Here is a 27,316-nt window from a genome sequence, read left to right on the forward strand (position 1 = left end):
AGTGGTCAGTCCTTAAATGAGATCTAGGAGAGGTGGAGTTAAGCTTCACCCCTTCCAGGAGCACAGCTGAATTACCTTCACCCATGCTCCCACAGCTGACTCGTTGCTTGTCTCAGGTGGTTTATCAGAGGTTCAGGCTGTGATCAACAGTTTCCTTTACAGGTGCTTTTGTTAATCACAATATTTAATTTCCATTAAAATGGGTCTTCAATTCTTACTGATTTTATTATTATTATTATTTTTTTCTCCTCCAGAATCAAGAATGATAGCCGCAGGGAAATTTGCAAGTCTTCCCAGAAATGTCCCAGTGAACCATCAGTTCTCATTAGCGTCGTCCATGGACCTTTTGACCACCAAACCTTCACTAACTGAGCATCGCTCAGACTCATTTCAAGACATCTCTATCCATGGCACTCTCCCCAGGAAGAAGAAGGGAACAGTTAAAGTTATGGCTTGTGATATGTTTAGCCACGTGGGAACATTACCATACACCAGAACACAAAGGCAACAGCCACCTTTTGTACAGGATGTCATAGAAGAGTACCCTCTACAAAATGGGAAGAGCAACAAACTCCATACCAGGTACTTATAAAAATCTTAATTTAGACTTACCTGTTCCATAGGGATTGTTAGATGTTTTTCTAGACCTCTAACTGTCCAGTTACAGGTGCAGCTGTTATAACTGTGTGCTAATGGAAGTTGATTTCCTCTCTATTACTTGGTTTGCTTCTTGATGAGAGAAACCAAACGAAAAAAGCAGTGTGAAATTTGCAGTGTTTGAGATAGGATGGAATCTGATGGATAGACTTCAGGAATTTTGAGAATTTCTTTTTTTTTTTTTTTTTTTTTTCTTTTTTTTTTTACTTACTAAGCATTTCAGATTTCCACATAATATTCTTTTTTACAGTAATGTCAATTTATAGGGTTTACATCTTTTGAGTCATAACAGCAAGTGATATTTCTTTAGTTTGATATTCTAGGGGCCTTACTAAAATACACACATTGCTATGGTAGCAAGTTCTGAGTTTGCTTTCTTCTAATTTAAAGATAGGTCTTCATGTAGTCTGCTTTGTTACCTGGCAGATAGTGACCTTCCAATATCTAAAGGGGAGCAATAGGAAAGAAGGAGACAGGCTCTTTAGCAGTGTCTGTGGCAGTAGGACGAGGGTCCTAGGATTTGTGTTGGATATAATTGTGCCTGGGTTGCCAAGAAGGCCAACGACATCCTGGCTTGCATCAAAAACAGTGTTACTAGCAGGAACAGGGAGGTAATTGTCCCCCTGTATTTGGCATTGGTGTGGCTGCACCTCGAGTACTGTGTTCAGTTTTGGGCCCCTCACTGCAAGAAAGACATTGAGGCCCTGGAATGTGTTCAGAGGAGGGCTATGAAGCTGGTGAGGGGTCTGGAGTACAGGCCTTACGAGGAGCGGCTGAGGGAGCTGGGATTGTTCAGCCTGGAGAAGAGGAGGCTCAGGGGAGACCTCATTGCTCTCTCTAACTTCCTGAAGGGAGGCTGTAGTGAGCTGGGGCTCGGCCTCTTCTCTCGTGTAATCGGTGATAGAACTAGAGGGAATGGTTTTAAGCTGCGCCAGGGGAGATTCAGGCTGGACATTAGGAAGTATTACTTCTCGGAAAGGGTAGTCAGGCATTGGAATGCACTGCCCAGGGAGGTGGTGGAGTCACCGACCATGGGAGTGTTCAAGAAACGTTTGGATGTTGTGTTGGTGGATATGATTTAGCTGGGAAGTATTGTTAATGGTTGGACTAGATGATCTTCTAGGTCTTTTCCAACCTTGATAATTCTGTGATCTGTGATAAGGAAAAAGTATTTCACAGTGAGGGTGCTAAAGGACTGGCACAGATAGCCCAGAGAGGTGGTGGAAGCCCCATTGCTATAGACATTCAAGGCCAGGCTGGACCAGGCACTGAGCAACTTGATCTAGCTGTGAATGTCCCTGTTCATTGCAAGGGAACTGGGCTGGGTGACCCTTAAAGGTCCCTTCCAACTCTAAGGTTTCTATGATAATAGTGTGTGTTGAATTTAAATGTTACAGTACAGTTCTCCAGGTATGAAACTGTTTGCAAGATTGATACCTGTGGTTACCTCTGATTGACCATTTCTTTATCATAAGTTTTATTAATTGTATGTCTGTTGCCATGAACCTGTCAGTCTGTCACAATCCTGCTGAAACTATGATGTGTGTTTGTACTTCTACTTTCTAGCAAAAAATGTTAGCAAAAGATACACGGCACTGCAATTTTTCTTATGTTTCAGACTGGTATGTATTTTTATGATAGATTGTGAGATGCCTGCTGGCTTCTGAAAGTACTGTAGAAGCCATGGTTTATTATGCATATTCTTGGAGCTCTGTGCTGAGCAACTCACTAGTACCAACTTGTCAGAGTACAGCCTCGTTGGATGATGTGAAGATGGGAGATGAGCAATCAAGCAATCATGCAGGGTTGTGAATTTCTGATCTGTTAGTAAGGAGGAAATCAATGAAATTGTGTGAAATATACACAGCAGAGTAGATATCACTTAGGGTGGTATATTGCATATTGTTCACTCTCCTATATATAGGGGTGCCTGATGTAATGAGCTTAAACTGAATTAAAGAAGCAATCAGGTAGGACAGATTTTCTTCCCACCACCTTCTTAGTGCTAAAACAAAGGATTAGTTTTCCTTTTTTTCTGGTCAAACACATTGATAATGTGTCAACCAGATGACAATCATCCTTTGTGAGTAATTCTTCTATTTACATGAGCTTCAGATAAATTGGTAGAATCTGTGATACTATTGAGTGTGCCTCTTTCTTTATTTAAAGGAATTAAAATGATTTAAAATTTCTGAATAACTCAATTCTGAGGAACATCAAATAAAGCACTGACTGTAAAGGGTTGCTAGACAAAGATATAAATCAACAGATGAGAGCACATATGCAGAGAAATTTCTAAAAGCCGTGACTGTTTTTGATAAGCCGTAGTTCTGCTGCACAACCACTGCTTTCACAGCATTGTGACTGTCCTGGAAAAAGAATGCTTAAGAACAGCTTAGGCTCTTGGACTCCTAAATGTTATGGAAAAATAAAATAATGGAAGCTCCTACTTTGTGCTTTTGATCAAATTGTAGAGAGAACAGTACTGCCTGTGGTTCAAAATTAGAAGTTGTCTTGGAAAAGGTAATAGAAGTAGGACAGATTTTCTTCTGTGATAGGTAGAATGGAACAAGTGAAGGGATTGCAGAAGATGGAAGTGTTGAAAGCAAATGGCTGTAATATTAGCTGTGCAGAGGCATTCTGAACAAATATGGGTGAGTGGAGATTTTATTTAATTCCAGAGAAAATGAAGTTTTATCTTTTCCTGAGTTTTAATTACTGAATAGTCCCCGCTGTTCTTGTGTGAACTGCAGGTCATTATGCAGTTAGTCATAGAAGTTTGCACTTGTTTCCACTGGTGTTTGAATGAGTCATGTTCATAGTGTTGTGCAGCTGTAGATAGAAGAGTGGAATGAAGTTAGGAATGTAGTAGGAGTGCGAGTGTTATGCAGAAGCTGCTCAAGGATAAAATCACCAAGTCTTTTACTCTGGTTTACAGTGTAAACTAACATGAATCTGCAGAACGTATACTTAAATACAGTATGTCTAGTGTGTTCAGACTTGTACCTTTACAATTAAGTAGTTGTGTATTTCTTAAATCTATGTAGATGGAAGGATTTTGGAGGAAAAATGAAGGCGGCTTTTAATCTTATCTGGTCTCTATAGCAGTTCTGTTTGTCTAAGCAGCCATGCAACAGGTTGGTACATTTTTCAGTTTCTCAGGCTCCTTTTGAGCCTGTACTGTCTTCACTTTGATTTATCAGGTAGCAGCCTTGGCACTGAGAAAATTGTTCTTCTCAACATTGCTTTTTCAATGTAGAAGGAAGAGCTGCTTTAAAAATTGTCACTAGCAATGGTCATAGTAAAACAAAGAAACATGCTTTCTTCTAGCAATGTGGCCTAACATTTTTCCTCACGAGAACATTTATAAAAGTACTTAATAGTACAAATAATGTACTTCAGGGACTGTCAGCAGTTGTTATAACTGTAAGAATTATTATCTAGTTGAATAATGATGTGTGGGATAATTGTGGCTGTGAGGATGGCAAAGGAGCAGAGAAAGTGGGCACTTAATATGGCTTAGCCTGCACAGGTCTGTATGTTGTAGGGTTCTTTACCGCAGCATAGAGATTGGAAGGTAACGTACAATCGTAGAAAGATGGAGGTTTTCCTAAAATTGATAGAAAGAAATAGTAGGGTATCTACTTAAAGATTCTTCATTGATGTAGTGCTAGAGGATTACTGAACAAGCCTCAGAGTCTGCAGAGAAGGAAAAGCTGCTTGAAAATTATGGCTATTCTGCATCCACTGAGCTGAATGATCAGAGCTGGGTTTGTGCTTTAGCAGGGAGGAAGATGTTTTCAGATGTATCAAGGGAAACTCAAGAAAGAATGTGCTTCTGGCCAGGACAGCCTTAGAATGGTGGAGGTTATGAGTGTGATGATTAACTGCCTTCTTCTATTTGTGAACTGTTAGTGGAGGAGTATTTTATTCTACTGCAATTTCAACGCAGGTATGTGGAGAATGGTTTACTTGTACATGTGTACATGTATGCTACTTGTACATGTGGGGAAGGGTTAACAGAAACGCACTAGAGAGAGGCTTTGTTTTTTAGCTCATGAAATAAGATGGCACAGTTGTGAATACCCAAAATAGATATGAGTATGTATTCACATCCCTTTCTTAAATTATATTTTGTGATGGTCTGAGTATGAAAAAAGCGTGAAGCCAATTCTGAGTGACCTGTTGAGCCCTTACACAGTGCCTTACTTTGAGTTGTTCTGAAAATATTCCAGATGACATCTTCCTGAATGTAACGGGCTTTTTGTCTGAATGGGAGTTGGGCTTATCTGATTATAAGAAAGCCAAAATATGTAATAACACCTAACATGTGAACCCATGGTTCACACAGTGATGGTTGAATTACAGACTCCAATTTATACATATTGTAGGTAAACATACAAATGAATAAACCTGTAAAGTCAAGCTCTTCATAAAGAGAAACATTAGCATTACTTGAAATGTAATAAAATCTGATGAAAAAGGAGAAGTTTGGTGTTATCGAAACGAACCTTCAGTTGAGTTGATTTTGAGATGTAGCAGAGCCTGCAAGTACTTATCTTAAAATGTTGTGTTGTTTTTTTTCCTGAAGACTATCCTATACAAATAGTGAGGTTGTGAATTTGCCCTTTTTATTTAAGATAACTTACAAAAAAAAAAAAAAAAAGGAAAAGCTTTTATTTTTCTTAAGGGTCTTTACAAGATAGGTTCCCTTTGCTGGGTGCATGTGGTATGAATGGTGCTTCATCACTACTGAGAGCTGAGACTCAGGAGTTAGTTTTGTGCTCAGTTCCTAGTTGTTTTGGGTAACTGCTTAGTGTGGCAGCTTTATGCTGGAGTTGAACGATTCAAAAATGAAATAATTAATGTTTACTATTAGTGTACATCATAGTGTACATCTTTACTATTACTGTACATCAATGAAAGTAGCCATTCCTTGAAAATAATCTCAAAAAATTGCACTTAGATGAAGACTTCCTTAGACAAGATAAGGTGGGAAAGGAAGAGGGAAGATCTGTTAGGAGAAACATGGCTGAGATGAGGAGGGCTTACAGCATAAACACTCCCTTCTATAAGCTGTGCTAGTGGGGCGCTGTAGGAGTTGCTATGTTTTATTGTGTATCAGTTTATCAGATTAAATATTATAGTGCTCTTGTAGAGATTTGCTACAATGTCTTTTTCCCAAGGCCAAAATTTTCAAAGCACTTTTGTTGTGTTGTGTGGACGGTGAATAAGTACACTGAAAGAAAAGTAGGTCGCTTTCTCTCTTTCAGTCGTGGTTTCTTTGCTTTATATGGCAGTAAACAGACTGCTTTGTCCTGTAGTGTTTCTACCTCTTTCATTTATTTTTTTCTGGCTTGATCTGTCCTAAAGATCTGTTGCGTTGACAGTGGGAATAGTAGAGTCCATAACAAGGCCAGTGTACAGAAATAGAGTTTGTGAATACCAGACGAAAGCATTCTCACTGCTAAAGAAGCAGTTAACTCGCTAGTTTTATCACTTAGGTTCATTGTTTAGGAATATAGTACAAATACAGCACTTAGATCCTTTTTCTGAAAGATTCTGCAGATGAGCAATGAGTAAATTGCAAAATAAATTGCTAAATTTTTTTCACAGCATTCAGCAATCTCAGAACTTCCTACAGGTAATTTGGGTATGAGAAGAGTTTAGCCATGCTTATGAACTTTGCTAAACTGGTTAAGAATGGGATTTTTTTTTCCCAATTAAATTGCAAAATGTTGTGATTTTTTTATTTTTTATTTTTTTTATTTTTTTTTTTTCCCTACAGTAACTTCCTTTTCCCTCTGTGCTTCACCTGTTTTCTCTGATATGTTTGCTTGTATTCTGTGTGTATACGGTTGCCCAAATGTCTTCTTTTTGGATATTGGCTACGAAAATCCTTCAAATGGACCAAATTTTACTTCCACTGGATTTGGCATCATTGGTGTTTTTTATTTTTATTTTTTAAACTTAACTGGGAATGGAATTTGACTGTTAATAAGCATTGAGATAGTGAGAAACAGCAGCATATGATCCAGCCTGGACAGCTGAGTGCCTTGCAATATTCTTTAGTGGCTGGGCTGTAAAGCAGGAGGGCTCTTTTTTGCTTCTAAATTAAAAGCTGTGAGGGAATTGGACCTAAAACTGAGTATTAAACAGTAACTTAGTTTCTGATGATGAATTACATTCCTAATAAATGTGAAATTTGTTACTATATTTTGCGTTGGTTGATTCCAGTGTAACCCATTTTCTACCTGTCTGAACCTGCTGAAATTTCCAGTGTTACATCATAGCAACTTCCACTTAAACAGAAAGGGGTGGGCTGTCTTTACAAAGGCAATTTTTAACAAGAATTTTAACATGGTATTTATTTAACAGTATTCAGTACAAGAAATATTTGGACTCACTATTTTTTGTTGTTGTTGTTTGTTTTTTTCTCTTCTCCCTGTTGCCCCATTCTGTTCTAGAGATCAGAATGTTCCGGATCCTACTTTGGAGTATGTTAAGGTAAGGTACCAGTTCTTATCCTTCTAGTTACATGCTGAATGAAGTCTTTGAACTGCACGAGTGTTTCTAGTCTTCTGTAGTCAAATAGCGCTCCTGTCTATCTTCTGCTTTGGGGAAACTAATTATAAATATATCAGACCATTTTCTGCATGCTTGCTTCAGAGAAACACTTCTGGGTATTGTTTCATTTGGATACTGGGGCCTCTTACAGTTATGTAGTGACTACCCATGAACTCATCTTTGTTAACAGATTAAAAGAACCCGTGTTCTTGCTTAATTGATTTCTGGGGAAGTAAAGGAACACATTTGCAAAATAAATAAATAGATGAGATGGGTTTATACTTACTTGATGCTACAGTTAAAAATTCACATATGAGCTGAAAAGTAGCTGAAATTTTGGAAGAATTGTATGTTCCGTTTTTCTTTTGAACATATCAGAGTTCTGAAGAATACATACATATGTATTGTGTTAGTGTTATGAATCACAAACACAAAGCATTCATAAATCTTATTTAAAAGTCAATTGGCAGTATGTAAACTCTGGAAGAAACCTTAGGAATGTGATGCCATAGCAAGAGCCTCTTGCTGTGCTCAATGTCTGTAATTTCCACTGAATTGATGATACCTTTCTTTGTGGTTGAGTCAATATTCTTTATTTATTTATTTATTTATTTTAGAACCTTGAAAGAACTGGTGTATAAGTCATTTCTCTCAGATATTACATTCTTTAATTATTACACTCCTTTCCTCTGCCTTTTAGGAGATTATAATATTCTGAAAAGTGTTTGAGAAGTGCAGGTTATCCTTGGCTATAGGATGTTTCTGTAGCTACTCATGTGGACTGTCTGAATTTCTCAGATGCTTGAATTTCTGCTTTAGGTTAGAATTTGAGTGACGAAGAGACTGAGAAGGGCCAATAGTAACAAACTGAAGAGGAAGTTCCAAAGGCAGTTGAGTTCTGATGTTAGAATTCCCTTTGTCTGGTGCTCATACTTGAGGAGAATTGAGAGGTTCCCAGGATGGGGTCCAGGTTGATAGAAATAGTAAACTTGGAGAAACTGTGATTTGGAGAGGAGCCCTCTGCTAGACTCTCAACTGAGGGCTGGAGTGAAAGCTGGAATTACAGTTTGGAGTAAGAAAAGGGATGAAGAGAATGGGAAGGGAAGAACAAAGGGAAAGGGGCTGCCAAAGGGCTCATAGCACTGCTAGAATTCTGCTCTAAACTTCAGTTAGTTCAGTGTTGCAAGGTCCCTGGCCTTAGTCACAGCTTAATGCTGAGGAATGATAATGTAGTGTTCTTTGACAGAGGTTAACAGCTTTCTGGAGAGCACTGTAAAAGAGTGGATGCCAAAGGCAACAGAGTGGTGAACATGTTGGTTATGTTATTGAATTTGCTGTACGTCTTGCACTATTCTGGCCTGTGTGCATTGTTACAGTTTTAATAATATAGCCAAGTGAAAGGCTGAGGTATCTTGCCGGTTCATCAATATGTGTCTTGTCTTGTTGCAACAAGTTTTATATTATATAAATGTGGTTTCTCGTCTTTTCAGTTTTCTAAAAGAAGCTCATCTTGGACTCTTGTCAATAGCCTTGGTGCTATATTTACTTATTAAAACTTTGATGTCAGAATGAAAAGCCTGGGGAAAAGAGGCTTACAAGGAAGAAGTCAAGGACTATCCTCTCCTTCAACTCCCTTTTAACAAAGTTTTTCCCGTCTATATATCCAGTTTTAATGTACTGTAAACTTGGTCCACAGCTCAGTGGCTTTAAAACTGGAATTCTGGAGAAGAAATCTTAAGGCATAAATTCAAGAAGTATGAGAAAATACTCTCTAGGTTTATAGAATTTTTAGCTCATTGAATAGATGGTGAAGGCCATATGAAGTCAGGTATAAACTGCTGAAAATTAAGGTACTCAAGTTACAAAGCTTTAAAGTAAGTTTTTTGCAGCATTTCACTCTGCTTGTAGCAACTTTGCATTTGCACATGTCTATTTGTATTCCAGCAGTCAGGCTCCTGGTGTCTCTACCAAGTTACGGTCCTTTATGAAGTTTATTATGTTGGGACCCTGAGGGCACTAATTGGCCTCACTCAGGGCCCCTACACACATCTAATGAGCAGAACCTTTGCTTAAGCTCAGACTGGTTGCTTCAGGCCATTCCTGAGTTGTCTTAGGCGTGCCTGCCCCTAAGCCCCATTCCTGAATTGCTGTGGAAGAAGCCCTAAATGGACCTTTGGTGTAGTAGCCCATTATCCTGTCTTGCCTGAGGCTTGCTGGTCTGTGACAGTAGTGTCAGTGTCATCACCCACCTCAGCTTGCTTGTACCTTGGTGCTGTGGGACTGCACCTTTGTTGGTGAGCTCATTTCCCAGACTGAAGCTCCCAGCTCACCTTCCCTTGGGGAGCTGCTCCATATCATGCCGGTAGTAGCTGACTGTGTTGAACAATCAGCTATCAGAAGCAATCAAATGTGTGCCATCCTCATGTATGATGCACTGTGTAAGGCTGTACGGGCATACTTAATCCACAGCAGCTGGTTTTAAACTGGTTAGATTTATTTATTTATTTATTTATTTTAAGGGAAGCTGAGCACAGAGATGATCTTACAACTTCACAGTTGCAAACTGTGTTTCTTTAAGTAATGCAGAAGTACTACTTGACCTTGTGGGTACCATAAAGTAGATGGTCGGTACTTGTTCAGAATGTGCTCTTGCTGGGAGATAATCAGCATCTCCTTTAGATAGAATGGGAAGAATTCATTCAGGAATGAGAAAAAATATCTTTTGATATACTCATCTTCATGGTGCAGAGAATCTTATGCTGTTTATCATGCAGTAGTGACTACCTGCAGGAACTGCTACAAAGAGACCTATGTTTCTTTTCTTGCTAGAATCTAGTGACAAGAAGTAATACGAATAATAGCTTGTATTTAAAAATACTCTGGCTAGGAGAAATACAAAATACATTATTTTTTTTCTTCTCTTTTAATTCTTTTCAATATACAAGACTGGACGGGATTATAAAATTAGTCTTCTGAATTGATAGACTACTCTCTATAGGTGGTGTGCTGTGGTTTCTAATGCTTAAATCTAAACTACAGCTCACAAGTGGCAGTTTTATGCATCTTGAATATTGATGCATTTGTTCATTCACTGTACAAAGAGAGCTAATTATGCATAAGCTCGTTCTGAGGGAAAGACATGCAGCGATTTGATGGAGTCTGAGTACTGAAGCGTCTGAATGACTTCAGCCCCTCCTTTGTCTACTCAGCGTTGCTGAAACCATGGTCACAGTTAAACGGCTCTTTCAAAAAATCCTTTTATGGTAGTAGAAAAAACAGGCCAGACTGCATTGAGACAGACTGCTAACTAAGTCATGAAAGAGATTTACGAGCACAATAGCACGTTGTACGTTCTGTGAGATTCTTACAAGTTTTACCAGTCGAATAATAGAACCATTGGTAGTCTCAGCAGGTTGTTCCCACACCCAGAGTCTGCACTTCTAGGGGACAGACTCCTGCAGGGGAGAAAAGGATCAAGCACTGGCAACTTCACAGTGTGTTGGAGGACTTGAGAGTCGTTTTCAACAGATTCATGTGAACCAAAAACAGCTTTCTGTCTCATTCCTGTGCGTTGTAAATACTTTGGGATCTTTCAGTTAAAGTCTATGTTGTTATCATTAAAGCTCTATCAGGGTGGAAAGAAAGAGAAACAGATTTCTCTGTTTTCTGGAGATCTTACAAGCTGTTCCTGTGGGAAAAGTGCTAATGATGGCATAAATACTGGTATATATATATAAATAATATAATATATATAAATATAAATAAATATATAGACACTGGTCTATAATGTGAGATCTTGGAGATATATTTTAATTCATTAGTGGAAGAATTACAGAGTTTATGACTGATTGTCTGCTGAGTGTGATCATGAGGAAATAAGTTTATATTTAGATTCAGACTTGGAAAAAAGAAGTTACTGGTTCAGGGAAGTTAGAGCTGCAGAACAATGTTACTCCATTGCGACATTTTCCTGAAGTACTTGTTTCTGTCAGCCCCTCAGTGTTCGTTTTCTCCGTAGTTTTATTCTTCCCTGATTTTGCTAGAGAACAGGTTGCCATAGTTATTGTTGTTACTTAGGACAGCTCTTGTGAATGCAATTGGAAAATAAAATTTTTATGTCATGCTGAAGTGTTGATCATGTCCAGCTTTTCAGCTTTTTAGCTTAGAGGAACTTGGATTCAGCAGTGAGGTTTATTTATGGACAGCTTGTGTGATTCATTGAAAAAGTTCATCTTTTTGACACCAAACACGTGTGGGTGTTCATCACTCTTATGACTGTTACAAGAAGATAATTTGGGAAGAGCACTGTCAAAATGGAAGTTAGCTTGTGTGTGGGTATTAGGCATGGTTTAGAAAAAAAACATTTGTCAGCATAACATGTAGTAGCAGTTTGTGAAAGAGTTTTTCCTGATGACACTGAGATACCATTGCAAGGAAACCTTTTTAGACATGGAAATGTATTAGAGAAATCCCCATTACACTGGAAGAGTTGCCAGTACAGTGTATACCTGTTTATGATCTACTGTGTATTATTCTCCTGTGCAGACTTGTCTCTTGAGATGCAAGTTGTGATTTGTGAATGGAGGGTTTGTTGGGTTTTTGTGTTACACATAAAGTATTTGTGCCCAGAGGAGTACCTAAGGTACCAAATAATCATGTCATTCCTTTTGATCCTTTTTTTCCTTCATTTTTTCCTTCATTTTTTCCTTTTTGCAACTGCAGCATCACAGAAGGCAGATGTGTCAGACATTGTATTTTAATGAAGAGTATGCCCATATATCTGAGTTTCAGTTTACCTGTCTTTTTGTCATTATGGAATCGATTTCCAGCTTGAAGACTGTTGGCTTGACCTTGGCATTGAACTAAATCTGTTTTACTGAGAGGTTTACAGTTTTCTATGTTCTTCTACTTAGTAGGATCTTTAGTTTCACAAACATCACCCCAAAGCAGATACCTCTTCTATATAAATTGTGCATAATTCATAAAGATAAGACCCTGCTAGATCTAATCTAATGTAAAATACATGCATTTATCCACCTCATAATTAAATGATCCAAATGATCCTCCTTCTGGTGCTTGCTGAGTAGCTGATAGTTTTACATCGCCCTCTGCTGGAGAAAAACATTGTTACTTTGGATTTTTTTAATTGCCATTGCTATTAAAAATAAAATTTTCATAACTTCATTGTAACCAATTTTTTATTATTCATAGGTGTAGAATAGGGATTAAAGTTTTTCCCCATCAACTCTTCCTCTTAAATTATACAAGTTTTTTCCTGAGTAAACATGTCCCTTAGTACAACATTTAAACATTTCTTGAGCTCCTCCAGGGATGGTGACTCAACCACCTCCTTGGGCAGCCCATTTCAGTGCCTGACCACCTTTTCGGAGAAGTTTTTCCTAATATCCAAACTGAATCTCCCCAGCACAACTTGAGGCCATTCCCTCTAGTCCTATTGCTAGTTATGTGGGAGAAGAGGCTGACCCCCACCTTGCCACAACTTCCTTTCAGGTAGTTAAAGATGGTTTAGTGGTTTGTTGTAGCTCTGGTAATGGGAGGATGTTTGGACTAGATGATCTTGTAGGTCCAACCTTGTGATTCTATGATTCTGTGACAATAAGGTCTCACCTGAGCTACCTGTTCTCTAGACTAAATAATCCCTGTTCCCTCCTAATAAGACTTGTGCTCCAAACTGCTCACCTGCCTTGTTGCCCTTCTCTGGGTATGCTCCCGGTCCTCAGTGTTTTTCTAGTAGTGAGGGGCCCAAAACTAAACAGTAATTGAGATGTGGCCTCACCAGAGCTGAGTACAGGGAGACAGTCATCTCCCTGCTCCTGCTGGCAAAACTACTTTGATACAAGCCAGGATGTTATTGTCCTTCATGGCATCCTGGCTTGTGTGAGTTGCATATGTAGATGAAATTCAGCTGCTCTTAAATAGTCAGTTCCCCTAAAATCATTAAGATATTATTGTCCCCATTTACTTGGACTTAATGAAAACTTGTTTCATTTGATAGAACAGTTATCCATAATTAGTGATGGATCTTATGCCCAAGCTTCAATAATTAGCAATGTTGAGATTTGTTTGGCTAACAGGCTACTCTGTGGGAAGATGGTTGAGTCAGCAATTCTATAGTGGTTTGGGTGCAAAGCGATGAATTACATTTAAGCTGATATTTCCAGTAAATATGTAGGAGCTGTGATTCTACTGCTGCACAAGATAATGCATTTTTCAGTCTGCTGTCCTAGTGCAAGTTTCCTGGAAGGGATGGTCCCAGATTACCCTGTAGCTGTTCAGAACTTTTCTCCCAGTCCTCCATTCTTGCATGACCTGATAAGCTTTTGAGATCTGGTAGTCTTGGTTTTTTGTTTTTTTGGTTTCCCCTCTTTTTAAGTATACTGAGAGTAGAGGTCTTTTTTTTTTTCTTTTTTCCTTTGTGAATGATAATCCTTGTATGAATTCAGTCAAGTGGACAGGGTCTTTGGAATTAATCTGGCCTTTATTGGAAAGTCTTTTAGCCTTGCATTTCCCTTCCCTGATGCTGAAATAGAGTTTACGGCATTTTGTATGTGAAATAGTTTTCATAATGTTTACTAGGCTTCGTAAAGGCTAAAACATTGATACTGTCAGCACCATGAGTTGTCTCTAATTATGTGCTGAGGATCAAGCTTATATCTACCCTCTTGTTACAAATTTGACCCTGTTAATGTCTGTATTCTAGTTCTTGAACATTATTACTCATTAACTCTTAAATATGTCTGTTGTGGAGTCACAAAAAGCTACTACATGTGCTGAGATTGCAGTAAAGCTTTGAGTTGAAAACTGTCTATAAAGGTACATTGCTCTTATTTCCTTGGTACCGCTAATGGCACTAGTGCCAGTAGAATAAATACTTAGTTGAATTTTCAGTATCTTTGTTAGATGAGTAACAACTGTCAAGCTGCATTAATTTATGAGAAACATCAATTGGAAGACCAGAATCTGAAACACAGGACAGAAATTTTGATGTAGAAAGGAAAGCCGAGATTTCTTATTGTGAAAGCATTATTTTTATTTTGACTCTAAAGATCTTGTCAAACATAGATTTAAGTGGAAAGCATTCTCCAAACTATCAATATCTGTGGCCCTCAGATGCTGACAGTTATAGGTTGCTATTGATAATATCCTTAACTCAAAATGGTGGTGTTGTTAAAGGAAATAATAGTGGATGATAGTGTTTATTTGCTTTTAAAATAAAGGTGAATAAAAGGGTGGTCATTGTCTAGTCCTCCTTGATTTGCGATTCATTTTTAGTGCAAATGTATGATTTTATTACATGTTGTGACTGTTGAAGTGAGAGAGAATTTCTGGAAAAAAACGGGGCTTTCATGTGAGTGGAAAGTGCATAAAAGTTAACCTGGTTGTAAATTGAGTTTGATTTTTCTTTCCAGTTTCTGCACAAACACTGCATCAGTTAAGACAAGGAGAAGAAATAAGTGTCTTGCTGTGTGTGTGAGGGCATCAGGTAGAATTCTTGTAGCTTACAGCAGGCTTTTATGTACATATAAAAAAGAAAAGCTATGAGTGCCACAGAATTTTATTCCTTTTCATGTGAGGTGCTTAAACTATTAATGGAATAGAGACCTTGCTGCAGTTTACCATCCTTTGTGTTAATCTTTTCTTAACAGTTGCTGAACTGTGGCTTTGTGTGGAATGCTTCTTTTCATTTTGAGTCTTCATTAATATTCTGTGGGAACTAAGCTTTAAAAACAACAGTTATTGATGTGTTTGGATCCTTTTTCTAACCTGTAGGTGGACTAAGGGCAAAGGCTTATTTGGTATGTGAAACAGTTTAATATAAACTAATACATAGTGACATCTCACTGAAGTTGATTTTCAAACTTATACAAATACATAAACCGCAAGATGGAGTGTGTATATAGCTTGTGGAAGTCAAATTATTATTAAACATTTTGGGTATTCTTAGTGACAAAGCATGCAGAGGTGAAGCTTCTAATTAGGGTAGGACTAATATTGCATGTGTCTGTATGTCCTGCCTCTTTTTGGAAACATACTGTTTGGATACAGGTCTGCCTGCAGAGAGAGAACAAGGAGCATTGGAAGTACATTTCAGTTGTGATGTCATCTACAAATGTGTACTCTCAATGGAGCAGAATTTGCTGATTGAGGGTTTTATAGGTCAAGTGCTATTAGAAACTAAGCACATACATTAGCGAGGGAATATAATTTTAGTGGCTGTGTTGAATATTCAGAGATCATTTGCCTCCTTGTCCTCAAGTGTTTCATTAGTAAAAGGAGGTATGTGAATGAGCTTGCTGTATTTGCTTCCTCAGTTTCATGAAAGTGTGTCATTCAGAAATGTGGGGGAAAACAGGCCTTCTCAAACTCATACCTGCTGCTGCAGGCTGTGAAAAACTGAGCTCCAGCAAAACCCTGTGACTTTTGAGTTTAATTTGTGAGTGTTTTACATCCAAAATATCTCTTTCTATAAAAGGCAAATATTTTAGGGTATTCAGAAGTTCTGATGAATGGTTAATTTTGATGTTCTTCCAGTTACCTTGAAGTAAAATAATTTTTTTATCTTTGAGTTATAGCTGAAATTGGAATAGATCTCAGACAAGCACTTTACTTGGAGAGGAGAGGGGAGACTTTCAAAAGCGGAAATCTGCAGTTAGTAATTGTATTAGTGGGTCCTTATTATGTGCAAGAGATCTCCTGCACAGTGTTCAGCAAAATTGAAGTTAAACTAATGACAGCTAAATCAACAGGAAAGGGAAGGAAATACGAGACAAAAGTTGTGAACAAAGTCTTAACAAAAAAAAAAAAAAAAAAAAAAAATTTCCTTTAAAAAAAAAAAAAAAAGTTTGTCTTTTTGCCTTTTCACTTCTTTATTTTATCCAGTACAGGGAATAAATTGAAAGAAAGACAGAAGAGACCGTACAAAATAGGTTAATGTTTATACACAAAGTGGCAGACAGTAGATGGAGCTCAAGCATACGTAGACTAGTTTTTGGTAGGATCAATAGCAGTGTCCGGTAGCTTCTTAATAAATGGCTGTAAGAAAAACTGTGCCTATTGCCAGGTGTCTGTGAGGTTAGAGGGTTTTAGTTATAAAAGAGCGGATTTTTTTAAAAGCATTTAGATGTCCTGAAGTTCACATTAGGACCCAGCAGGAAGCTCTTAAGAAGGCTGGATGCCTATTTTTGCAGTTTCCAATCTATATTTTTAGATGACTCCAATCACTAAAAGTTTATTTAAACACAAAATAAATGGAATCTCTGTTTTCTTACTGTTCCTGTACAATAACTACAGAGTATTTTCTGACTTTTCCTCACGGAACTGCTACAGGAAAGGAAGGAGTTTGGCTGACCTCTCCCATACCGCACCCCTACAATGCAAACAAGTGTAATGGCAGCTACAGCTGTATCTTTTGATTTATCATCAGGAACTGCACCAACAGGAGCTTGCAGGAAGTGGAATTAGCATATGAAGGAGTCAGTTCTAGTAAGAAGTGACACAGGAGTGGTATGATATGACCTAGGTAGTGGGACGTTATGTGCCCACTGATAGTTGAGTCAAGGACAGATAAAAGTAAGCAGCATTTTCAATGTTGTCATCCCCTTTTCTCCATGTGTTTTACTATAGCTGTAGAGAAAAAGACATACATATAAAAAGAATAATGTTCCAAACTTAAAGTTTAAATGCTTTGATTTTTTTTTTTCTTTCTAATTTTATTCCTGTTGTACTTTTTTACAACCTTACAGGTGCCATTCTATGGCAGTAGACAGTCACAACCCAGGTTAGACTGTGCTTATATGCTGTGTGATCAAGAGGTTCTGCTCCCTCTGTGGTGTTATTAGTCCAGTAACAGTGAACAGCGTGCTCTGGATTGGCTAGGTGCTATAACAGATTTAGGCTGTTGACCCTTGTACAGTACATTGGGTCTTCTGTGGTTTATGGTTAGCTTTCTGGGTGTATTGTTTACTTTCATTTAGTGGAAAGTAATCTACCTGATAGGAGCTCCGTGATAGCCATCAGAGCAAGAATTATACCATCACCCAAGGGTTTCTTCTGTACACTGTGATTTCTTCCACTAGTCTTGATTTCATAGTGCTGTATCACAGTGTCATACAAAGGTTCGGTTCTGACTGGTTCCTAAGAATACATCGTTTGTTCTTTGAGCTGTAGGTGCAGAGCATATGTTAACCTGAATTAATAAAAAAGGATTAAAATGTTGTTATATTAAAAAAGAATAGATGCACTATCTAAATATCCAAATAAAGCACTCTCTTTCCTGTCAGCAATGCTACTGATTAAAAAATAAAATAAATGTCAGCAGCTGCTCTATGAAATTCTGCAGTGTTATTTTTAAGGGTAAATATCTTTGTTTCTCTAATTCTGATGACATACATACTTCTTGATTCTTATTCCATTACAGACAGGAAATGGAGAACTGGCAGTTGTGATCTGTAATTTATGCAGTACTGTTCATGTTGAGCTGTGATTGTAAAACCTTTTTTTTTTTTTAATAGTGCTTAATAATAAGCCTTTCAAATGAAGAATAGATACGTGCACATTAAGCCAAATACACTCTTCCAATTGAGCTGTGTGCTGAAGTAAAGAGATTGTACCTGCAGTTTAGGGCGTTTGGTGAAGATGCCATCATTCAGTCTCTATGCTGTTGGTATGGAAAAGACTAAAGAAGGAATCCATCTCCGGTTGAAACTATTTGGGTAGATGATTCATAAGCAAAAAACTTAATTCTGTACCTCCCTTGTATTTTCATATGTTGCTTCAGGTGAAACAACCGTGTCAGGAATTGTATCATTCAAACTAGACCATTAAAACAATACCAGGAAGTTTCCCTGGGTAAATGAGTGACACACAAAGCTGCAAAACTGTCAGGTCTCTGTAAGACATGAATGTACGTGTAAAGTTACTGAGGCCTGGGGAAATACGTGTGCATTAGCTAATGAACCACAGCAACAGCTGATTGGATTTGTAGTCTAGAGCTTGGTAAGGGAGGGAAGCACAAGTACATAAAGTGTGCTGCATCTTCCCTATTGTCACTAGTACCATACTGTGCCCTTATGGGGATTTGGATGTTTTCTTTTTGCCTTTCAGTGAAGTGTTTAATGCTGAATTTTCCTAGATCTCCTGCTCCAGCCCTCAGTTCTTGGGAAAGTCTCACATTGGAATTTAGACAAAGGTTCTCAGTCATATGTGTGTGTATTGCTTGGTCATAAGAATATTTTGTCCTTTTCCCCCACTGCCTTAAAGAGCTTTTCTCCTTTTCTAAACTTACTTTCAATGCTTTTTGGAATAAGTGTCTCACTTGATTTTTGCATTGCTAAACCAGTTGGTTTCTGTTACCAAAATAGCTTAATTATCCTCATAGCCCTTCTTGTCACCTGGTATAGTTTAAAATTCTTGTTATGGTAGTTTCTGTTCAAGATATACCAAATGAAACCTTAGTGTACCGTGCTCTTTTCTTTGCACAGCGCTTCTGCTTAGTTTATGTACCAAGTCCCATTGCTTGATTTGAACACTAAGGATGTTTCACCTCATTCAGATGTTCAGTGTGGGAGGGAGGTAATCTATTATTAGGTAGGAAGTATTACTTCGCAAGCATTATCTGAGGGCATCTGTGAACATTTAATATATACATCCTACTAATTATGGAATATATTGCAGACATAAAAGGACAAGTAACTCTTCCTTATAAACAGTCCTTGGAGCTAACTCATAATTTGAGATCTGAATTATCTGCAACTTCTGGACTTCTTAGTACCATCAAAGCTAAAAATCTCTTCAAGGTCTGTCATTTTTTATGTGCTACATGCTTCTCTGCAGTCCTCAGTCCTGTGCATTTTGTTTTCTTTCACCAAATCTCTTAGACTGCTATGGAGGTGAGGTCTTGCCTCTAATCACTGTTACATCTAAGCAAGTTATTTGCTCTTTATAGCATTAGTTCTAGAGAAGGCATTGAGGTGTGTAGGGCAGATGTTTGTTGATCAGGGATTTACCACTCAGTGAGCTGTCCATTGACTGCATAATGTGGGGATCTGTTAACTCTTTCCCATCTCCTTGTTGTGGGGTGTTTCTGTTCTTGGAGCTTTTCACACCTCTTCTCCTTCCTTCTGTTAGTAGATGCTACCTTCCAAAACAAGAAAACATCATTTTCCTAGCGCATTTCATGGCAAATGTTTTATTTGGAATTAAAATACAAACTACTCTGGCAGCAGAAACTGGAAAACATCTCTCTTTTTCAAATGAAGTCACATCAGAATAAGTGTGCTTAACACCATTATTAAAGTAAGAAGAGGTAGAGTGAGTGCAAAATTGTGAGAATCAGTGCTGTACTGACGCAATTTAACTTCCTTGATTTCTCCTGCCATCTCACTCTGCTCTGTGCAGTCCTAAGGCAAATTCTCATGAATCACTGGTTGATTTTGATGGAAATTGAACTTCTTAAACTTGCTGAAATTAAGCAATGCAGAGTGTTTTTCTTGTAATTATGAACAGTCATTTTTTTACTGACCTCTATTAGCATGTTCTGTCAGTGAATTCCACAAGCTTCTTATGCATCTGGGTGAAATATTTTTCTTCAGGAATATGCAAGATAGATCCAGCATCCTTTTTCACGTTCTAGTGACAGTGGAAAAAGTAGAGTGCAACATTTTTTTAAGCTACTTAAAATACTCTGAGTTGTCTTCAGACAACAGGTCACGCATTAAATTTTAACAGGAGAACTAAAACTTTTTGCAGCTTTAGAAGTTTTTCCCAGATTATGCTTGAGTAAACTACAGAGTCTGTGCAACCTGCGTAGTAGTAAGAAATCTGAGACACAGCTGAATAATTTAGTTTTCATCTGGTTGAAGAGTCTGCTGCATAAGCAGATAACACAGAAATGTGCCGATCTCATTCTCTAGACAGTTTGTGATGTAGTTGTATCCTTAGAGTCTGATACTGTAGCGTATAAATTAAACTGGAATGCAGAATGTAGGCAGGAAGATTAAAAGCATGGCATAGAAGAATCTGTTAGACAGTTTTTAGTTCTCTTTTTTTTGATCTCTGTGCTGTGGAGCAGCAGATAAAATATTCTAGTTATCACAGTCTTGGTGGTAACGTCTGTGTGTGACTGTGGTGTCCAGGAAAATAGAATCACAGGCATAAAAATGGGATTTGTTTGTTGTAAATTTTTACTTGTCAGACCAGAGGTTTTTAAGTTGCATCTTTTCTTTCTCTTGCAACCTGCACTATTCCATGGGGCTATCATCAAGCTAGAACTATCTAGTGATAGTTTAAATGCCGGTAGTACCTTGGTTACACCCCTAACACTGACCATGTTATTTTTTGGTTTTTTTTTTTGTTTTTTGTTTTTTGGTTTTTTTTTTTTTGCAATGACTGATCACCAAAAACTTCCTAATTAAAAATCAAGAGATTCATAATTTCCCTCCAAGCATGTAAATCTTATTCACATGTTTTAAGCAACAATCAAGCACTGATCAACTGCTTTTCATCTTTGGCTTTCTCTTCAATATATTTGGAGATATTATTGATGATGCAGATAGAAAATGCTGCATGACTGGGCTGGAGCAATTGTTTAAACTCTTATCAGTGCAGGTGGACAGTTGGGTACTGTATCTTGTCAGAAGTTTGTCTTGAGCTGGTGGCTTATATGCAGCTCTGACTCAGGGGATACCAAGATAGAGGAGCTAGGATTTCACTGGTGAGTGGAGCAGATCACATGAGGATTCTGGCATACTCTATATGGCATACTGGAAGCAAGGATGCCAGTGGTTGCTGCATTGATAGTATCAGCTTCAGCTGTGGAAAGTGTCCTTGTCTGATATGTGAGTAGAGGGGTGTGTCAGCTGTGGCAGGCACAGTGGTCATACTGAAAAGCTTGTTAAATCTCTGAAACTTGTAGTAGTGACCGTTCATCTTCAGTCTTGAGGACATACAAACAGAAGAACTGAACATGCCGAAAGATTATAACGTTTTTCAAATGCTGATTGCAGCACTTTGCTGCTTTTATCATCGTAAATCTATTATCAGAGTCAAGGTAGGTGTCCTTTTTCAATAACAGTAAATGAACAAAGTGTTCATGGGTAATGCTCTTGGTTTCTGCTCAGAAGGGTTTGTTTTCATATGACGGATTGATACAGTGAGTTTCTGTTCTAAAGAATATCTTTATAACACACCAGTGTCTCAGGGAGAAAGCAACTTTCAGGTTTATGAGTCTTAAGCTGCCTGTCTTTGTGTCAAAGCAGAAAGTTTAAAAAAAAATAAAAAGCTGCTGGTTTTGGACTCGCTGAGAAGAATTTTAGCAAAGTTTCAAGCTTTCAAAATATAGATCAAAACATTTGGTTCTCTAACTTTGTCACTTGCTTAATGAAAGTATATACAGTGTTGCTCAGAAGCTCAGTTTTTAAAAACACATTAGACAATGTAGTACTTTAGTACTTAGTTCTTGTATTTTGGAACTTCTTAAATTAAAAAGCTCAGGAAATGTCCTTTTTGCAAAGAACAAGCCTTCGTATGCATTTAGAGCCATACTTTTAGAAGGGGTAATTGAACTGTGATTGAGTAAGTTATCCAGCCACTTTGGGGGATCTGTGAACTGCACCTGAACTTTAAAATCTTTTTATTTAAGTTTTATGCTTAAATTATTCTTTGAATATTTGGTGTCAGCTACACCAGTCACTGTCTAATGTATATAGTTTTTCTGGCACACCTGCAACAAGGATGTGAAGGTTGCTATCTTGTAGCATGTAGACTTTCATATTTTGATACGGGAGCTTAAATTTGGGAACAACCATTGTTCACCTCTCTTGTCCCTAATGGTTCAGCCTTTACATTCTGAAAGTGGGTTGTGGGGCTCAGTCTTCTGGGCATGTTGGAAAAGTGACTCCGGTCAGACTGTTCTCTTTCTGCCTGTGACAAACGTCAGAAGCTCCCATCAGAATGGAGAGCTAAAGATACTGTCCTGTTACTTTTATCTTGATCTTCAATAGAATTTTAAATATAAGGCTTAGCATTCTATTATTCTAAAACTTGAAAAATGTACTTCACTGTTGGATGTCAGAACAGTTATAAAACTGTTGTTCTTGACCATGCATGCCCTTTGTTTAAACTTGGCATGAATTCCTAATACCTAAAATAACGGCGATGTTGTCATAGCAACTTTCCATTTGGTCTAATCCATACAGTCTCTGGAGAAACTGAAACGTTAATAGTGTTTGCTGTATGGAGAGTAAAAAATAAAACCTTTTATGAAGAAAAAAATTACAGCTGGGCGCTTTCAAAAATAGGGTTCTATTTAAAGAGATTTGCAGTATTTAAAATAGATTTGAATACATTTGTTCCATCATGCAGATTTAGCATTAATTGAATCCAATGAACTGCTATTCTAAGAAGTTCTGACAGTCGGAAACTGGGGTGTGTTTGTTTCAGAGAAAATGGCTGTAGGTATAGAAGCAGATGGTTGTGAAAGCCAGTAAGGTCTGTACCTTGAGGCCAAATGATGTGCATTCCATTAGGTGACAAAGTGCCTGGGACTGTATGAACAACTTGGTGTAAATCTTCTTCTTACTTAATTTGTGGAAACATAACACTTCAAGCAAAATCAGTCTGTGTAATTAGATGGGATTAATTCTTAGTTTTAATAAGAAATAATCCTGCATTTAAATACCAAATTGATCCATAAATAAAGATGTTGAATTCAACAGCTACCTCTGAATTCAATTCCTCCCATTCAGTGTATTATCTAACTTAATTGCAAATGATATGTTTCTGATCTCCAGGGAGCCTCATGCCCTCAAGCACAGGAAGGGTCAGCACTTGAGGACTTGCTTTTTGCTGTACTTACTTTTAGCATGTTAAATTAGGATCTTAGGATTAGAAAAAAAGTTTGCTTTGTTTTCTTTACGTTAACAGAAAACACAAAGAGAAGATCTGAACTTGGATCAACCTATTCTTCAATCATGATCTGTCAGTACCTTTTAAAGTCCCACTTGGTTCTAAAAGCTGTTCAGAGTAAAGGTCATGTTTTGTGCTTGAGGAAAAGGCACAGAGTATTTGTTGGTGAAGGAGAATTGTGAAGAGAGAATGATGAATTGTGATTTTATTGTTCCTTTATTTTTGCCTTTTTTGGGAGATAACAATTAAGGATAAATCAGTGGTAAAATAGTGTTTTTAAAAGTGAAAGATGGTTATTTCTTTGTTTCAGTTTTAGCTGGTATAGTCATAATGACTGGCAAGACAGACCTTGACATTCAAGTATTTTCATTCTTAATTCTTGACTATGATTCATCCTCAGCTGAAGCTGTGCTAAAGGGGAAAGCCACTCGATCTGTCAGAGCTGCCAAGTTTTAAAACTTCCAACATGCTGATTTATCTCACTACTGACTAATGTACTAATGCTATGAATGTGGCATGGATCAGAAGCCTTTTATAAGCAGCTACTTATTCCAAGTGCCATCTTCTATCTTGGGGGAACTGCAAACACTTTTTATACATAGTAGTTCTTAATATTTCTTCAGTATTTGATTATCTAAATCTGTTTTCACTGGCATCCTTGGGTTTCATGTATCCACTTCCAGCTTGTATGCGGAGGCAGTTGGACTTGATAACATGAGTTTACAAGTCATCTGTATGGATCTGCCTGTTGGCATTAGATTTGTTGATGTTGAATGGGGGCCAAATGGGAAAGGTCAACTTAGCAAAATTGTGTGAAATTTTGCGTAGCTCACTGGACTTTGATACTTTGCTGTACTGATGCAGAGTTTGACTTCTTAAAGTCTTACCTTGTCATCTTCTTCAGATCCCCATGTTAATTTTACACAATTGAACATTTGTTTTAACTGTAGTATGCTTTCTTTCATATATGTGTGGACAGTATGAAGTCCACTGTTGCTCTATGAGGGATTCCTCTTCACTGCTATGGGGACATTCTCCAGTGGGTTTCATCTGACTTCTTGTTAATATGTTTTGTTTATTTTTTTTCAGATTAAAACAAAAAAGTTAACCAACTTCTAAATTCTTTAGGTTTGGTAGTCAAAGTCCCTGAGATTGCTGAGTGAGGAGATTAGGATTTCACTAACCCTAACATCAGGATTTCTCAGGAGTCATGTTCCAGAAATGAAGGTTTCCTCCTAGCTCTGAATGTAGGCAACTAGAAAATTAAGGAATTCTTGTCTATGTGGAATTTTTCCATTGCCTTCTGCTGACATTAGATTGAACTTGGTATGAAAAGCCTTTTTTATTTCTTCCTTTCAAACACATATCTCCTGTACAGGCAGTCTGATCAATATCACAGGAGTCCATGGCTAGGGACTTAAGGGGGTCTCTATATCAGTGATGTAGATTTTAATTCAGATCTGGACTTGGATGTGTTTGTTTTTTGTGTGATCAAGTTGATTAAGGTGTGCTCTCCAGCGGTTTGGAAATAGAAGGGTTTCATTAATTTTTCTCAATTTTCCTCTAGTTTTACCTTTTACAATATAACAAAGGGAGAAGGTTGTAGTTCAGGTTTCATGTGCATATAAATGAAAATAATAATCCTATTCTATTTGTCCCTAATAATTATCTCCCCCCCCACCAACCCCTTAAGCTCCCCCCCCCTTTTTTTTTCCTCCCTTGAAATCTTCAAAGCAACAAAAAATCAGGTGGTTCTGAGGCTGCCTGATGGGCTGATTTATGTACCAGCTGGCAGAGCTCTGCAAAGCACCAGGAAATAATTGAGTTTGGATGAAAATGCAGCTGCCTTTGGTCAGGTACCTGTTACAGTCCCTGGCTGCACTTAAAGTATGTAAAAATAATTTTTAGCCAGCAGGGTAGAAGGAGAGATATGAAATTTCTCCTTATCAGAAACAGAGGAGATGATAGAGCCTGACAGATTATGGACCACTTTAAAATTCCATCTAAAATGCAGAAGTCCTTCCCTTCATAATTTAAACAACTTAAAACTAAGAATAATAAAACAAAACTTGATCACCTTGAAGGAGAAATTTTGATTATTGCTATCTGTATAGGCAGTCCTCTAATTTGATTATGTATGCATGATTGGGATAGAAACTGAGGTAAGCCAGGAAAGCTAGGATGCATGAGATAGAGCTTCAGGGATATTTGTAGATTCTTCTCTCAGCTATTTCGATAGGCTGTTGGTACGTGTACTTCACTGGAGCTGATGCCACTATGAACTGCAGAAAGAATCCAAAGCGACTATCTAACAGAAATAACTATGGGACTCTTATTTTAATTGCCAGACTCAGTAGACTATTCAGCACAATTAAAAATTATTCTAATCTAGTGTGATTAATTCAGCTCAAATGATTGAAATGAGCTTGGTAGAACAAGTTTCCTTTGGAGAGTGCTGTAGCTTCAAACAAAAATAACATCTTAGATGCATGAACAGCAGATTATTGCGAGAAGTGTCCATTAAATGTGTTGACAAGTTCCTTAGGAACGACGTGTAATGGCAAGTCAAGTCCTTTTTAAATTTATATGCAACAAGTTTATATTTTGGCAATTGGTTTGACCTCCTTGAGATTTGTTATGTCCCAGTCTGCAGTACACAGGGCTTATGTTTGCCTAAAAAATGTGAAATCTAATGTAATACAAGAGTAGCTTGTTAAACTAAAAGCAGGCTACAGATGTAGTGGCCTTGAAGCAGAAATCTTTAGTAAAATGTAATCAACTGGTGTGGCTTGTATTAAAAATGCTAAAATAATTGGACTGACTAGCTTTGTTTTCTTTTTTTTTAAAGGAAATGTCCTTTTAACCACTAGGTGAAGTTCTAGGTTTGTTTGCTGCTTTTGAAATTCATGTGTAAATGTGACTTGGATTAGCCCGTGTTGGTTTTGTTTGTTTTTTAAGATAATTCATGTCAGCAGCGTGGATGACATTAGTTGATATGTGAAGATCTGCAGCCCTTTCTGTTGGCTAAGATTCTAGTTCTCCTCAGCAAATTGTTATTGCATTTGTGTGCTGTAGTCTGTTTCATCTATAATAGCTTTGCCTACCACTGAGAAAGAGTGAGATGCTTTTAGAATTAATAACAATTTGCCATAGCAGTCTGGTTTTCTTTTTAGTATCTGCAGTCCAGTTACTCAGTAAAAAAATACCTTTCAGGAATGTTTCTGTGGTATGCACGGCTCCCCTCAAAGCAGTTGTCTTTTTCAGAAAGTCAACAAAATATGCAGCTGTGAATATAAAATATGCGTATACCATTGCAACTGAATCCTGTTTAGATCAGAGAGGGGGCTCTGAAAGCTCTCTAGACTCCTCCTGGTGCAGTCATGGGAAATGTGGTGGCTTGGGTGCTCTGGAAAATTGTACTCTTCATTTGTGTGCCCTACCTTTGCCGCCTCAGCCCATGTGAATGTTATAATACTATCTATAATTTTGTCTGATGTGGCACTGAAATAACTAGCTGTTAATTTTAGATTCAGTGCTGGTCAGCTTTAAATGCACAGCCAGCTATTTGAGTTGGGAAATCAAAGGTGGCAAGCATGTCCCACAGGTCATTTCAGCTATCTTAGCCTTACAGCTCAGTGGGTCTTTCAGTGGAAGGGGAATTGTTGACCTGACTTGACTACATGTTGATATTTGGATTCACTTTTAGATTTGAGACCTCACCACAGCCTCTTGTGTGACTTCCTGTGCTCCATACCTTCATCTATTCATACTGGGCATGTTTTTATGTAAAAGTCCATAAGTCCATGCAGGGAAGATGGCCTTTGTGGTGTGGATTGTCCCTGTACAGCTTTTCTTCTGAAAAGACTTGCAAGGAATTGGTGAAAGGCCTCAACTTTGTAAGAGTGTAAAGGGTTTAAAATGGTTGTCAAATTTGAACCACTTTTGTATAGATAAATATAACTCAGTTGCAGTTCACAGAAGTCAAACTGATGAGAAGTGATCCTTTACCAGGATGTTCTTGTCTGTTTTCTTCATCCTTAAGCAACTGCTCTCACTTGTGCTCATCTTAGTAAATAAATATAAGCCATAATTTTATCTGAGAAGAGCAGAGAGAAGTAGAGAATTTGTTTCAGAATTTCTCAGGCCTCTCAGCATGTTTAAATAAGTC

The 27,316-nt window shown here is 37.8% G+C and overlaps 1 protein-coding gene across 4 annotated transcripts in view; it reads left to right on the forward strand.

Moving 5' to 3' along the window:
• BCAR3 (BCAR3 adaptor protein, NSP family member) overlaps positions 1 to 27,316 on the forward strand; it is a 48,284-nt gene that overhangs the window by 7,169 nt on the left and 13,799 nt on the right. For 3 of the 4 annotated variants that reach the window (XM_015869943.2, XM_015869942.1, XM_015869941.2), the window contains exons 2-3: positions 255 to 582; positions 7,125 to 7,164. In XM_015869943.2, coding sequence (XP_015725429.1) covers positions 263 to 582; positions 7,125 to 7,164 — 360 coding nt within the window. In that variant the 5' untranslated portion in view covers positions 255 to 262. Of the gene's footprint in view, positions 1 to 254; positions 583 to 7,124; positions 7,165 to 21,193; positions 21,293 to 27,316 lie in introns of those variants that run through there. The other variant, XM_015869944.2, reaches the window with a different exon arrangement.

Source organism: Coturnix japonica, chromosome 8 (assembly GCF_001577835.2).
Source record: "Coturnix japonica isolate 7356 chromosome 8, Coturnix japonica 2.1, whole genome shotgun sequence".
NCBI classification, from domain to species: domain Eukaryota; kingdom Metazoa; phylum Chordata; class Aves; order Galliformes; family Phasianidae; genus Coturnix; species Coturnix japonica.